Below are 16,241 nucleotides of genomic sequence, written 5' to 3' on the forward strand. Positions count from 1 at the left end.
GCAAGGCAGCCAGGCTCCCTGTCCCTGCCCTTAGCCCTGTGGTGTGAGGGTACTCGTGCAGGTGCCCTTAGGGGAACCCAGAAGACGCTTGGGAAAGGAGACCTGCTGACCAAAGACGTTCCCTGGGGACAACAGCAGCTCTCCCCACACCAGCTAGCTGGTGGCGTGTCGCTGACCCAGTGTCCCAGTTCAATGACATTGCTGAGGGAAGGATGGGAAGAGCCCACGGGCGGCTGCTCTGTGGCCGCTGTCCTCACCACCACCCTCCCAGCAGCACTGCCAAGAATGAAGCCCCTCAGCTGAAGAGGAGCAGAAGGGAACAGATGGTGGCGGTTAGGGCTGGTGGCACTGCATCCATCTCCATGCCGTGGCAGGGCCTTGCCAAGACACCACTCGACTTCTGAGGGACTCAACTCCATAGACGCACACCGCGTGTCTGACTTCACAGGGCTGCTTCTAGTTTGATCTCGGTAAGATTCCAAGAGGTTCTTCCTAGGAGATGCAGTCTCCGGGGGCTGGGAATAGGAGTGTGTGCGGGGGGGGCTCCCTCCCTGGGTCCTGTAGAGCCCCCACATCCTCGTATGGTCTCCCACAGACCAGGCACAGAACAGCCAGCAGTTGCATTTGACCCATATTGATTTTTTTCAATTTAAAAATGTGTTTAATGAAATCAAAGACAACTTTTGAAAATCAGAAGACTTTGTGTACAAATCCATAATGTTGATTGTTCTTTAAAAAGCTGAAGATGTGACTTTTTTGCTGGCTGTTTCCAAGATTCAGTCATCAAGCAACATAAATAAATAGTGGCAGGAGTCAAGCACTCCTCCACGACCCACGCAACTCGCTGTTGTCTGAATTGAACTCCTAAGAATTAGTTTGGGTCAGATGCAACAACACAAAAGTGTGTCTTTAATTAGATAAAATGTGGTTTTCTTTCTTCTAAGAGCCCCAGGTAGCATGTCAGAAGCACACGGGGGGCTCTGTGATGTCAAGGACCCAGACTGTCTGCTTCCCTCCTGGTATTCCAGTGTTTGTGGTCTCCATACTCAGGGATCCCTCCGAGCTCACAAAGGTTACCCCAGCTGCAGCCATTATGTCTACAGTCCAGCCAATAGGAAACAGGAAAAGAAGGAAAACAACACACCCCTTGCTTTAAGGACCTATCGGAAGTTGTTCATAACTTTTTCCTGCATCCCATTGGCCAGAACTCAGTCATATGACCACCTTTGCTCCATTTCCCTTGTGGCTGAGAAACACAGCATTTGCTTGTGATAGTTGCATGTTTGGTTAACTATCCCTTATCTGAAATGTACAACAGCAAAGTTGTTTTAGATTTGGGACTTTGGGGGTTTTGAAATATTTCACGCACATAATGAGATAACTCAGAATAAGGGCCAAGTCTAAATATGAAATTCACCTATACTCCCTGTGTTCCCTTCACAGGTTGGCAGATTTTTTTCCATCATGTCTTTAATAACTCTCAATAACAAAACAAATTTTCATGCTGGGCAATTTTTCACTTGTGATGTGTCTACTCTCAGCACGTTTCAGATTTCAGAATATTTTGGATCTGGGGTGCTCAGCCTGGATTGCTGTGAACACATGGAGGCTGGGTGGCTTCGCTTCCCCCCAGGGGGCCAATCCATAGGGATGAGACCCTGACCTTCACCTTGCCTTTGACCTTCTGGCACATCCCTGGTCCCTGACGTCCTTGTAGATCATCTAAGGTGTTCACAAGGAGCTGGTGAATGTGAACAAGACCCACATCCCACAGAAGCTCATGGTGGTCGGTTTCCCCTGTTCCCCCTGCATGTCCCAGGACCCCTGGCTCACCTCCTGCAGGTCCTTGCCCACATGGCACCTCCTCTGAGAAGCCTGCCCTGACCACCCAACTCTACTCCCAGGATCCTTCACTCCATCCTTTCTGTTTCTGTAGACACACAGAGCCACAGCCAAGTTGTTTCCCGAGGGTGAGTTGGCTTATGGGTCACTGACTCCGTGAGGGTTGCCCACACCTAGGACAGGTCCTGGTTCTGGCAGTACTCAGTAACGATTCATGGCCAACAAGCAACCACGTACCTGCTGTCTCCTGAGTGCGAGGTGCCAGGTTTAGTTGGGCAGACACAGCAAGATGTCTCACGGGTTCCTTAAGCACCCAGGCATGGAGCCCAGAGCTGGACACACCAAGATAAAGACCTCTACCTTGGATGTGACTGTCGCACCAGCCAGAGTCAGGGAGAGCATGTTCATTTTGCTTTGACAAAGAAGCTGCTGGGAGAAGCCGGCCGTTCTTCTGTTCCTCATCTCCCAGCAGCCCTGGGAGTCCAGGTCAGCCCTCTCTTGCATTCAGCCCCGCCTGGATCAGGTCGGTACTACGTAATTGGCTTGCCCTACTTTGTGAGAGAACGCAGATTGAAGGATTGGGTTTCTGGTGGGCTGACCTGTTTAAGAGCCTTCAGAGGGAGCTGGGAGTTGTAATTCTTCTTGGCCAGAGCGAGGCTGTTTTTAGCTCTGCTCTGATGAGGCAGCGGGAAGCAGGTTCAGGCCGGGTTCATGTACCTGCAGCCCTGGTTGGGACGGGCCTCCTGCCATCCAGCCTTGGTGTGGTGGGCAAAGTGAGAACATACTGTAACTGCTCCCACTCTGGAGCTGCCCTGGCCCATCCCCAAGGAGCGAGATCTCCAGCCGGCCTCAGATGTTTTGTCCTCTTGATGGATACCTGTGGTCAGGCAAGGCCTGAGTGTCTGCCCTGGGTATCAGCTGTGTGCCCTCAGCCAAATCGCTTGGCCACCCTGGGCTTCAACTTTCACACATCTCATGCTTCTGATCTCCCCTGCTCGGGGCAGGCTCCCAATGAGCCCCCATTGGGGCAGCAGGGGTAGTCTCAGGCACTTAGCCGGTGTCTCCTGGACTCTCCGCACAGGATGCTTGTCTGATTGACAGCCATGCAAGTGGGCCAGCTCTGCTGTGGTGGAGCCTGGACATGCGCTGGCTCTTGAGGTCACACCCCCTCTTTTGGAACCTCTACTTTATTCTGACTCTGCTTCAAGGATCTGCAAGGCATGCTCTGGGCCAGTGCGAGAGACCCACGTGGGCCTCCAAGGTATATGTGGGCTGACCAGAGGGGCTGCTCTTGGGGCTGGGGGCAGAGCCAGGTCACACTCAGGCCCCCATCATGCCACGCAGCATGAGGGGGCCCGGAGTCAGAAGCACTACCCTGGAGTCAGCTGCCACCTTGATGTCCTCAGGGAGCCTTCCCCCGCCCTCCCTTTGATGGTGCTGCTTCTGTGTCCCACTGGACCATTGTGCTTCCAGAAGCTGCTACTGTTGTGTGCTGTGCCCACCTCTAAACGCAGCGAGCGTCAGTTGGTTCAGGAGCTGTCACCCACAGTCCTGGAGCAGGGGGCATTCACAGTCAGCATGGCGTCTGTGACTATGCCAGGGCAGGGCCTGCCCCCCTGAGCATCACAAAAGGCAGGCGACATTCACACAGCCCACAACCTTCCCATCTCCAGGGCCCCAGCTCCTCACTCCTCCCCACTGGCCATGGCCACCTCTGAATGTGGGGACCCTGAAGGGTGCATTCAGGCCACAGCAGTGTCTCCTGCCTGAGGGACCTGAGACTCGAATGATTATCTGCCCTCCTCAGCCTCATTCTCCTCATCTGTAAAATGCGAATGATGGCAGGACCCATCTCAGGTGACTATGTAGAGTGAGTTTTACAGACAGGGAAACTGAGGCACTGGTGACTTACCTGTTGCAAATCACAGCAGGCAAGAGCTGGGAGTGTCTGAGTACCAGAGAAAGATGCCTTGGGGTGGGGTCTGGGTGAATGGGATTAAATACCATTCTCAAAGAGCTTCCAACAGGGTAGTGTGCATAGTAGGTCTTGGTGGAGCTCTGATTGCCTCAGAAGCTTTGGTCACCAGGATGGTAAAGATCATGACCAAAGTGTGATCTTTCACACAGTAAGGGGGCACCAACAAGGTCAGCAGAAGCACAGAGACCCCCTGACAGGTGCTAGAGAGACCCCCTGCCAGGTGCTCTGGCTCACAGCCCTGCAGGCTTCCTCCCTGTGTAGCATCCTGGGACCACCTTCCAGTTCCCCACCACCTGCTGTCTTTGTCCAAGGAGCACAGGTGCACCCTGCACCCTTGGTTCCCCCTACCCTTGCATTCTTTCCACCCCAGGCTGCGTAGGCTGATGGGTGAGGGGCCCAGTCAATCAGTGAGGCCCTGGAGGAGGAAGAGGTTTCCATGGCAGCAACAAGAGCTGGAAGAGAAAGACCTGGAGGGGTAGAGTGGGAGGAGCAGGAGGGACCAGAATGGATCAGATAGGGAAGAGGGGAGAGTGGCCAGAAAATCAGAGGGAGGAGGCCACCAGGAAATAGGAATCATAGGAATCGGAAGCTCAAGGTAGCAGATACAAGGTAGGCAGGACCAAGGTGGTAGCAGGACCAGGGTGGTAGCGGGACCAGGGTGGTAGCAGGACCAGGGTGGTAGCGGTCCAGTGCAGGAGGGTCTTACACCTAAGAGCTGCCATCGCCCCGTGTCTTGGCATCAACTTCCCAAGCATGGCTGATCTGGGCAACCCAGGCCAAGCTCTCTGTGGGATTTCTTTGGGAATTCATCATCTTGGGGGAAATAAAATTCAACGTTTAAGAGATGTCTTCCCACATCATGACCCAGCCAGGGCTGGTCCCCCATGGAGCACTCCTGTGGGCCCTGGACCTTGGTGACTGCCCCCCGACGTCACTGTGGGGTGCAGAAGCTGAGGCTCAGAGGGTCCCATGCCTCATCTGGGGCCACACAGCCCATGGAAGCACAGAGATGCTGGTAGAGCTGACGAGAGACGGTGAGGAGGGTTTTAACACCCAGGGTGAGATAAGGCCACCCAATGGTGGTGCTGAGAAGGGCCAGGGGCTGCCCGGTCTGGGACTACCTGCCCCTCACCTGCCCCCCACAGTCCTGCCCTTGCTAGCAGACACCAAGCCTGTTCAGGTTGAGAGGGAGTGGCTGTGTAAGCTTGATTTCAGTTATTTGAAAGACAGAATAGGAAAGAGAAAGAGTGAGAGTCAAGCTGAAACCAGGAACTCCATTCAGGTCCCCTAGGCGGGTGCAGGGGCCCAAGCATTCGGGCCATCTTCTGTTGTTTTAGCAGGTGCATTAGCAGGGAACTGGATCACAAGCAAAGCAGGCAGAACCCCAACCAGCATTCATAGGAGATGTTGGCAAGGCAAGAGGCTGCAGAGCCCCTCTATACCACGTGCCACTCATGGCTTTTTAACTGCAGGCTCTGGCCCCTGCTTGGAGTTGCTCCACCCCCTGCCCTTCCCTTACGTGGGATTCCTCTAAGAGGCATTTCCACTTCTGTGTGCCCCACTGAGATGGGGGGAGGGGAAGGTAGGAGGTCCTGGCCGTGGCTCCTATCCCGTGGAACCTCAAAACAATCATGGAAAAGATAATTAAAATAGACATATATATATTTAAAGATTTATTTATTTTATTACAAAGTCTGATATACAGAGAGGAGCAGAGACAGAGAGGAAGATCTTCCGTCCGATGATTCACTCCCCAAGTGAGCCGCAATGGCCGGTGCGCGCCAATCCGAAGCCGGGAACTTGGAACCTCTTCCGGGTCTCCCACGCAGGTGCAGGGTCCCAAAGGATTTGGGCCGTCCTTGACTGGCCTCCCAGGCCACAAGTGGGGAGCTGGATGGGAAGTGGAGCTGCCGGGATTAGAACCGGCGCCCATATGGGATCCCGGGGCGTCCAAGGCGAGGACTTTAGCCACTAGGCCATGCCGCCGGGCCCTAGACATATACTTTGGTGCAAAAACATCTTGGACTCGATGCATAGCTTTTCCATCATTCTCGTGGGCATTTTGAAGACCCTTCACGTACATGGCTCTTGACAATTTTTGCACAAAAAGAAGCTATCTTTAATTCCATTTTTTCAATGAAGCTTTTGAAATCCCCCTCCTATTCCTGGCTGGTTCAGAGTCCAATTTATGGAGACTGCAGCTGGCAGCATCCACAGCGGCTGTCCATGGCACTTCTACTAGTTGTCTGTTCAAAGCATGCACACCACTCCTTGTGCCACCTCAGGAGGAGCTAGCCAGTCCATGTCCTGGAATTCTAGGGGAGTCCCCAGCCCAGGTGCCCCAGTTTCTCCCTCTGAGAAGTTACTCTTCCATTCTCTGGTCTGTTAAGTATCAAGTAAGCCACCATCTTGATTTGCCTGGGATCACATCTGGGACTCTGGAGGCATTGGCGGGGTGGGGACGGTGTCCTGCAATGCACTTGGAATTACAGGGCTGGGCCAGAAGGAGGGTAGAAGATTGTATCTGGGTCACTGGCTCCTGGGAGTTGAAATGACCATCTCACAACCAGGTCCCCCAGCTCAGCGGTACCCACTGGTAAATTGGCTGAGGTCCTGGCAGCTGGCACTGCTGCAGCTGAGGTCATACCCAGAAGTTGGGGATCTGACTCTGAGACCCCTTTCTGGGCTGAGCTTTAGGGTGGGCCCGGCTGCCCTCTCCTTCTGGGGCCAGCATGGGACAGGGTGTAGGTGCAGGGCAAGGCCCAGGAGGACAGAGATGGAGGCTGCACATCCAGTCCTGGTAGAGGATTGTGGTGGAGGAGGCGATGCTTAACCCAGCCAACTTTGTGGCAGCCCCTCGTGTCTGGGCTGTGGAGGGTGCCCTCAGCTAAGTGCCATCATGAGGCACTTCCCCTATGCCAAGCCCCTCCTGGCTCTGGCCTGGTCTTTGGGAGTGGTAAAGCTGGGGATGAGAGGGGAGGCAGCCAGCCAGTCTATCCGACTGGGGAGGGCAGGGAGCGACAGGTCCTTGGGGAAGGGCAGGGCTGAAATCTGAAGACTCAGGAGTAGGGTTCACTGACAGCAGTAAGATTACTGCCTGGAACAGGTCAGCAACACTCTGGCCCCTCCCTCGAACCAGGAAACGCTTGCCTACATTGTTCCCCTAAGTGGTTCACTTGGTCTCCCAGGCCCATACACAGGAAACAGGACTCATCCAGGGACAGGGAGCCTCTGGAACTGACCAAACTAACAGACTTGAGCCACCCAACAGTTAGGAGTGAGGAGGAAGAGAAGAATGAGGGGTGAGCTCTGCCCACCCACATCCCAACTTTTTCTGGGAGCAACAAACCTTCTTCAAGTGTCTTATCTGCAAACTCCACAGCATAGATGGTTGCAAAGACCTTATGGCTATTTGTATGAGTTCAGTTGAGGTAGAGCAGGCATTGTGCAAATGTGACTCCAGCATCAGGAGGTGTGACCCTGAACTTGGAGCATGAGCAGGTGTATGAGGGAGGGAGAACCCAGGCTGGGGCCTTAGGGAAGGGGCAGCCAACCAGAGAGACGCAGCAGTAAAGCTTCATGACTTCACACTTGGGACCCTTCCAGGAGGAATGAGGCAAGATTGCAGGGGGAGAGTTTAACCTACTTGCGGAATCGGACTCTTAGAAGCTCCGTTTCCATGCAGACAACGGCTCCACAAATGAAAAGCCTCTCTCATCTCTTCATTAAAGCCAGGCCTCAAAGGACCAATCGCTACCTGAATCCTCTGCTCGCCTAGAATGAGGCCCTGTATATATAAATGAAGACGTTTGAATTACAAAATGCTTTTTAAGTAGACTGCATTATAAAAGTTTGATCGGGAAGAGTCTGCTCGCTCCATTTCTGAGTTTTGATGAGAGATGCAGGCCGCACATCATTCTCCTTCCTGCCATCTGGCCCCTCTTCCCTTCTGGGTCCCGGCCAGGTGTCAGCTTGCAGTCACACCGAGCTTGGGCTTGTCCCACAGTGAATGGAATCCGCAGGAGGCTTTTAGGTGGGCAAGGGACATGCCAGGTCCCATCAGCTACAAGATCGCCCTGGCGGCAGATTGGATCTGGGAGGGACTGGCGAGGCTCTAGAACTGAGCAGAAGTGTGTGACAAAGAGAGGGGGAACGTGCCTCCCAGACCTGAGAGATTAGAAGATCTTCAAAGGACCCCATCCAGAAGCCATCATACAGACACTTCTTGCAGAGAAATACACAGCGCACCTCCTTCCCGAGCCTTTGAACCCACACTGCATACACAGTCCCCACCTTGTAAACACAACTGCAACATTGTATAATATGATTTCCACACTACACACATGCACACATGACTTCCACACCACGCACACAGTTCCTCCTTTGGGTTCCAATAGCAAATGTTACCTGGGCACAGGAAGCGTACTGCAAATTTGGAGCAACTTCTTAGAATGCAGAAAGAAATTTGAGGCAGGATGAGCGGGGAATGTAGCATGAAATGAGACTCTTCGAGCAGAAGGCACGTGAGCAGTGTGTGCAAAAAACAAACAAAGCAAAAACCCATACATTGCTGTGGTGGCCTCGTACTTCAGAAAACAGTGGGGCAGCGACCTGGAAGTTTAAACAAACACCCAGACTTGCCACTCCAAGATATTTCCCCCAAGCAAAATGAAAGCCTGTGTCCACAATCATAGCAGCTTTGTTTGCAGCAGCCCCAACTTGAGAGCATGTAGGCACTCCTCGGCAGGTGTGTGAGCAGACAGGATGCGGTATCTCCACTCAATGGGTTGCACGCAAAGGGATGAACTGGTGATGATGCGGTCATGCGAGCGAATCTCAGAGCAGCGCAGAAGAGTGGGAGAGACAGCAGAAGGACAGGTGTGTTTTGTGATGCAACTTCTCCAAAGCCTGGCAAACGTGAGCTGCAGCGCCAGACGGCAGATCCGTGACAGGAAGTAGATATCACTGGGAAGGGCAAGATGGGTTCAATCGTTAGCCTGATTGTAGCCATGATTCCAATCTAGGAAGGCTGATCAAACGTGTCAACTTGGAAGTTGCACTTCACTGTTTGCGGACTAGACCTCAATAACAGACACATCGGAAACACACACCGAGGCAAGGAGCCCAGGAGACACTCGAGCTTGTAGCAAACTGAATCCAATACATGCAGAACCCCCAAGACGCGGTAGGATGCGGTTAAGATGGAGACTTTGATCCTGAGACAAGTTAGGGTCCCACCTCTCCCTCCAGAGAGGAACGAGCTTATGCAGACTGGACAGAAAAGACCCATTGCCACCTTGCTGTTTGGAGGGGTTGCTTGTCTGCTGCTCCTTGGCTTTTACATTTACTTTTTTCCAAAGGATGGATGTAGTGGTTTATTTGAAAGGTAGAGTGACATGCAGAGACAGACAGATCACCCATCCTTTGATTCAGTCCACAGATGCACACACAACAGCCAAGGGTCGGGCCAGGCGGAAGCCGGGAACTCCAGCTGGGTCTCCCAGGTGGGTGCAGGGATCCAAGCACCTGGGCCCTCTTCAGCACGCTTCCCCAAGTGCATCAGCAGAGAGCTGCCATCAGAAGCGGAGCAGCCAATACTTGAACTGCATCAGCAAAGGCTTAACCTGCTGTCCAATAATGCGTTTCCTCTTGGTTCCCTGTTACAGAGGGAAACAGCTGAAAAGAGCCCCCAGCATGTGATGGGTCTTGAAACCTCCATCAATTAGTGATGGAGTGTGGAGATTGTGCCAAGCACCTATCGCCTGCTGGCGCAGGTCTCAGCGCGTGTGCTCACTGTTTAGGCTCCCCTTCTCTGCAGAAGCCAAACACAGAATCAATCATGGACAAGGCAGTGGTGGAAGGAAGTAGGTGTTCATTGCAAAGCTCAGAACAAGGAGCCAGCCAGCTATTGCTCAATTTCTGGACTCCCCGAAGAGTTAAGAGTGAGGGTTCTTAGAGACAGAACTAGGAGTGAGGGACGTGATCACTTAATATCCAAGCTCCTGGTTGGTCAGTGAAGCTCATGACCTTCCTCTGATTGCAACATTGTGTAACATTCTGTGCTCTCTAGGAAATTGAGATGGCCAGGTGGGCTCCAGCTGGTCTGGGGCTTAGGGTGAAGGTGGCATCTACATTCTGCCCTGGTATGGGATTCTCCTACCTAAACCACTCCAGAATAACCCTGCTGTCAAGGTTCTTATTTACCAGAGAAGCAGATGTCCATCCATGTTCATCTGGAGGGATGTACTCCTCTCCAGACAGAATCTGAGAGTGAGTGTCCAGCCATGCAGACTGGGGAAGCCAGGTGGCATGGCTAGATGGAGAGAATACACCTGGCGGCCAGGCAGGTGGCTCAGGAAAGAGCTGGGAGTTGGGTGCATGGCTGGACCCTGGGACTCACAAGGGAGTGGGGTCCAATTCTCACTGTTTCTCCTCCCTGTTCCCCCTTCTCCAGGACAGAGGATCGGCTCAGGCTCAGGGTGAATTAGATCACATTCCTCCCCAGGACTCAGTGCTTAGGGCTAGCAGATAGGGGAGCCCTCCTGGTTGTGGTCACAGGAATGTCCCCTGGGGAGTCTTCCTTGGGGGAAGGCAGTGCAGGGTGCGTTGCCCAATGCTATCAGGCCTGGGGAGAATTCCCCGGGTGGCAGTAGGGGGCACTGTTCCCAGGGTCTGGGCAGCACTCTTTGTCGTCAAACCTGGAGCTGCTCCCAGGGTGAACTTGGAGTTCTGCTGGTGTTTTGTCCTCCCCAGCATCCCCTTCCCTCCCCACCCCCTACACACACACCCAGGCTGATCTCTAACTTTCCCCCTAACACATCCACACCAAGGCTCAGCTGGGACAGGCACACAGCAGGGCCAGGGATGCAGATGGCCCTGGCTCCTGGCCCCAACCGAGCTGCAGTGACCAGCCCTGATATAGCTACACATGGGCAGAGGCACACAGGCCAGAGGGGCGGGCAGTCAGCAGGGCCCTCACTCTGCTGTCGGCTCTTGTGTGTCTGTTACTCACCCTTGGAGCCACGCTCAGAGTGGGAGCACACTCCAGCCGCTGGCCTGAATACGCTCATCTCCCCAGAAGCCTTTGCAGTTATTAATAGTACATCGATCGCAGCTCATTGGGGGTGGGAGAGCAACCTGCTGGCCCCGCCCCTGCCGCCCCCACTCCCTGTGGCAGGCCTTCTTTCCAGCACGCAGATCGATGCCACTCAATTCTGGGTACAAGAAGTCTGGGGCCCTTTTAATCCACTCTGGAAAGACTAGCATGTGGGCAGAGAGGCGCAGGGTCCGATGAGGTGCTGAGAAGCCAGGCATCAGTTTGGATCAAAGCTGTGACTGGCAGAGCTGGATCTACATTTGAGATCCAGAGCCTGCCCGGGGATGTGGACAGGGTGCACCTGCTCCCCAAAGATGGGGACAATGGGAGAAAACAGACCAGGGGGAGGCAAGGGTGTCAGCTGCCTTGGCAGCTGTCCTGTAACACTAGAATTATTCCAAAAAATGTTTTAATGTTTTTTAATGAACCAGGAACTGGAAGGAATGGGAAGCCTGGCATGAGGTGGGGAAGGGGAGAAGGCTGTTGTGCTGAGGGCAGGAGAGACAAGGAGGTGGGGAAGGCCAGAGTTGTGCCTACTGTGCTGGCCCAGGAGAACAGGAAGAGCCTTTGAAGGGATTTGGGTCTCAAAAAGCAATACCATTCATCCATTTGCATTTGAAAAGACCTGGATTCTACCTGGAGACTGGATCAGACCGGAGATTAGTGGTGGCAGAAAAACCCGCACACCCTGTCCGCCCCCAGCCGTAACAGCAGAGGGAACGGGCAGACCAGGATACACACAGGACGTACAACACTCAGGCCTCCGTCGCTGAGCATCCCAAATAGTGTCCCAGAGCGTGATGTGGGCTAAAGCTGGAAGGCTGTGTTGGTCACAGAGCGAGGGTCCAGGAGAAGGAGTAGCTGGGGCTGCCCACGTCCTCCTTGGTCACAAAGCCCAGTGCAGGTGCCCTCAGCCATCTTCATTCCACCTGGGAGTGTCATCTACCCATGTCAGAGCAACATGTGGCTTACGCTACTGTCGCCCGAGCTCAACCATAACCCTGTCCCCTGAGTCGCTCTCGCGTGAACACACCTGACCACATTGCTTTGGATGGAGGTTACCTGTGCGTAGCCACCTGTATATCAGCCATGTCATTCTTTCTACCTCACCTGGGCAGTTGTCAGCTACACGTGTCCCCTGGGCCTATTGTTTTGTAGTGCCGTCACCTGACATACCCCCTGCATCCCTGTCACCCAGGAGAGTCCCTTAAGCAGGTTGCCTCTCTGATTGACACCTGTGAGTGTCGCCTAACATGTCGCTCTAGGTGACTGTCATTCCGTAATGGAGTCAGCAGAGAGGCCATATCTCACATCCAGCCGAGTAACAAACAAAGAGCATCTTTCCCGAGGGCAGCCCTGTCCCCTGCTGCTCCCACTGGCCCTGTCATTGTCACTCTGCAATGAGGAGCGGGGGGTGGAGTCTCCTCCACCATACCACGTTCCCCCATGAAAAGCCTCACCAAGTCCTTCTGTGACAGACAGCCATGGACCAGAGGCCCACACCTGTGTACTCTATGGAAATGAAGGTGCTTGTTGATGCTAATGGTGCCAGGTGGTGGGAGGGAAGGGGGGTGCACTGGGCTGGCTCTGTGCACTGCAGCAGCAAGGAAGGGAAGAACTGGGAGCCCAGGTGTACAATGGGTGTGGGGGGAGAGGCAAAGAAGGTAGGGGTAGTGGGTCATGGGGGGGGGCAAGAAGACAGGAACAAGTTGGGACTTTTAAGACCCAACAGGTAACTGCAGAGTAACCAGAATGTGCTCAAACTTTCTGGAAAACTCAGTAGCATTAGAGCCTCTGCCACTTCGGGTCAAGGTCCTTTCTGCCCAAATGTTCCCATCCTGCTCATCAGGAATGCCCACAGGGATGTGACTGTCCACTCTGTCATCCTCCTTGATGTGGCCTTCCTGCTTACGGGCGCCTAGCCACCCTTGACTGTCCCTGCAGCCCCGTCCAGGCTCCCCTCTCTTGTTTAGATGAGAACTGGAACTCCAAGGTACCCGGCTCCGCTCACCCAAGTTTGTACAGCACTCAAACAGCACGCACAGACTTGAATTTGGTTCTCTCTGTTGCCGCACCAGGGAGGCAGGAAAGCGCTGACCTGTTTGCATTTTCCCAGGGACAGAGGACAGCATCCTTTCTTGCTGGTGGTGGAGTGGAACAGGTTCTTGTCTTCATGCAATTCAGACATGAGACAGAGTGATGTTAAGCGAGGTAGCCAAGTTTAATGGGGTAGGGCACCTGTCAGCTCGGATGGGCACCTCGGTAGACAGGCTCTGAGAGCCAGCGTCCAGTCACTCCGACAGGTAACAAGGCTTAATGGAGAGAACACAGCCGGGCGGACAGCTCAGGGGAGAGCTGAGAGTCTGTGTTCAGACAAGAGGACAGGGTCCAGCCATTCCTGCCATGTCTCCTCCCCACCCTCTTCGAGACAAAAGGTTTGCTGGGTATGAACAAGGAAGAGTTCCTGCCAGGATTTTATTAACCAGTGTTATCAGGATGGGTAACCCACTTGGAGCTGGGCAAGGAGGGTGCCCGTAGGCAGCCTTCCTTGTGGGGAAGCCATTGGGATCTGGGCAAGACTTGGAGAAGTAAACCTGGGAGGCTTCCAGGGTGACATCTGAGGCCCGCTGCCTTCCTTCCCACAATTCCTTGCTCTCCATAGGCCCCTCCAACACACTCAGACTTGTTTCCTTTTACTTAAAAAAAAAAAAAAAGATTTATTTTTGTTTTTATTGGAAAGTCAGATATACAGAAAGGAGGAGAGACAGAGAGGAAGATCTTCCACCCGATGATTCACTCTCCGAGCGGACGCAATGGCTGGAGCTGAGCCAATCCAAAGCCAGGAGCCCAGAGCCTCTTTTGGGTTTCCGACATAGGTGCAGGGCCTCAAGGCTTTGGGCCGTCCTCTACTGCTTTCCCAGGCCACAAACAGGGAGCTGGATGGGAAGCAGGGCTGCCGGGACCAAAACCAGTGTCCATATGGGATCCCGGCGCATTTAAGGCAAAAACTTTAGACACTAGGCTATCACACCATGCCCTCAGGCTTGTTTCTAACTTCCTTTCTAACAGTCTGATCCTGTAGAAGGATCCAGAACAAGGATCATCAAACCACAGCTCCAGTGCTAGTCTGTGGATTTCTAAAATGGGCATTCACTTGCAGATTATCAGAGGAGAAAATAAAATTGGAAGAAGAGTGCCTCCCAGCCCCAGGAAATGACAGGAAGTTCCAATTGCTGGGATGCTTCCAAAAGCTGTCCTACCCACGACCACACTGACTCACTCTCACCCTGTCCACGGTGGTTTCAGAGTAGCTGCTGCAGAGAGCAGAAGGACCACAACAGCTGAGATGTTTAACACTGTGGCCTTGTTGGGGAAAGTCTGGAAGGAGGCTTGATGGGGTTCATGGATCACCTCCTCTGGGAAGCCCTCCTGACCACATTGGAGGGAGGTCCCAGCTCCCAGCTTAGGCTTTTGCAGGGCCGTGTGAAGAGCTGACTGGTGTCCCCGCCTGCTTATCCCCAGGGATGGGAAGTCTACTGGGTTTCTTGTCAGCATCCCCAGAACAGGCCATAAAGTGGCAGAGTGAGTAGGTCCCAGAGTTCTCAGCCCCATACACAGTTGGTGTTCCATAAATGTTGCCGCTCTCCCAGCCCAGCACCCAGGCACATGAGTGGAGCAGGCAGAGGCTGGACCAGCTTCCTCCAGGGCTGCCTCCCCTGGCTCCACAGTGCCTGGCCCTCACGCTGCCCTCTGTTCCCCTCAGGCTTCCCGAGGTACGCATCTCGGACAACGGCCCTTACGAGTGCCACGTGGGCATCTATGACCGTGCCACGAGGGAGAAGGTGGTCCTAGCCTCAGGCAACATCTTCCTCAATGTCATGGGTGAGTCAGGGCCCCTGGCTTCCATGTCACCCAGGATGGGGGAGTGTGGGTGTGTATGCATGTGTGTGCACAGAGGGGCCTTCCTGGGCACTGCCCTCTATCGCACTGCTACAGGACTTTCTTCCCTTTCCCATCCTTGCCCAGGCCATGCCAAGTAGTGACCCATGCCCTTGGGAACCCTTTCTCCTCCCAATAATGGCACCCTGAACTGTGAAGGCAGGGCTGATCGTTGTCCTTAGACCTCACATGGTGGGACAGGGCTCTGATGCAGTGATTGGATGAATGAGGAACTGCAGGAGAGAGGTCGCGCAGAGGCAGGTGGTGACCAAAGCCTCAATTTCCACTTCTGTGTGATGGGCATGGGGCATGGGCCTGGTGGATCATTCATGGGCTACCCAGCTGCAGGCTGTGCCACTGACACAAGGAGGAAGTTGTGGGCACCTACTGCAGGCTGAAGAATAAGCCAAGCCAGTAAACAACTCCCCCTTCCCTACCCCCCACGAGGAGTGTGCTCTCCGGAGCACCCCAGCCACTGCTCACACCTGTGCCCAGAACCATCTTGCCACTCTTGATGAAATATTGGCTGGAGAATATTGAAAGACCAGGAGATGAGCTGGGGCATGTTCTGGGCAGAACCCCAAGACTCCCTGAGTCCTGACCCTTTCTCCCCAAAACTTCACTTACTTACAAATAACAGGAATGTCTGTCTCTAGCCAGCTATACCCTGGGTATAGCTGTTCCCCTGTTTGTGAGACAAGTCTCTGCTGTGTCTTGTACTCCTGCTGGACCCTCCTTTTAGATTCTGGTGCAGCTCTGTTGAAGGACTGCTGGGTGCTTGGCCTTGACCTCAAGCTCTGCTGGTTTTTTTTTTTTTTAAGACTTATTTATTTTTATTGGAAAGGCAGATTTACAGAGAGAAGGAAAGACAGAAAGATCTTCCATTTGCTAGTTCACGCCCCAAATGGCTACAATGGTCAAAGCTGAGTGCATTCAAAACCAGGAGCCAGGAGTTTCTTCCCAGGCTCCCATGTGGGTGCAGAGTCCCAACACTTGGGCCGTCCTCCACTTGCCTTCCCAGGCCACAGACAGGGAGCTGGATGGGAAATGGAGCAGCTGGGACACAAACCAGCACCCATATGGGATCCTGGATCTAGCGAGGCAGAGATTAGCCACTGAACCGGGCCTAAGCTCTGTCATTGTGATCAATCCTCCTCCCCAGGGACACCTAGCCTACAGTCCCCATTGTCTCTGGAGGCACAAAGGCCCCACACAACACTTCTGGGAAAATGGAAAATCCCCAGGCTGGACCGCCAGTGCACACGGATCCCACAGAGACAGTTCACCTGCCGCCCAGCTTCCCAGCAGCTCGGATGCGAGAGGAGACTGCCAGGGAACGCGTCCCTCTCACAGTCACTCCTGCACTGGTCAGCTCCTTTGGTACAG

At 53.8% G+C, this 16,241-nt stretch overlaps 1 protein-coding gene across 1 annotated transcript in view; it reads left to right on the forward strand.

Moving 5' to 3' along the window:
- The window catches only part of IGSF21 (immunoglobin superfamily member 21), a 197,685-nt gene that overhangs the window by 155,802 nt on the left and 25,642 nt on the right, over positions 1 to 16,241 (forward strand). Inside the window, exon 4 of the mRNA XM_058661021.1 lies at positions 14,680 to 14,798. Within this exon, the coding sequence (XP_058517004.1) occupies positions 14,680 to 14,798 (119 nt within the window). The remainder of the gene's footprint in view (positions 1 to 14,679; positions 14,799 to 16,241) is intronic.

Source organism: Ochotona princeps, chromosome 2, assembly GCF_030435755.1.
Source record: "Ochotona princeps isolate mOchPri1 chromosome 2, mOchPri1.hap1, whole genome shotgun sequence".
Classification (NCBI taxonomy): Eukaryota; Metazoa; Chordata; class Mammalia; order Lagomorpha; family Ochotonidae; genus Ochotona; species Ochotona princeps.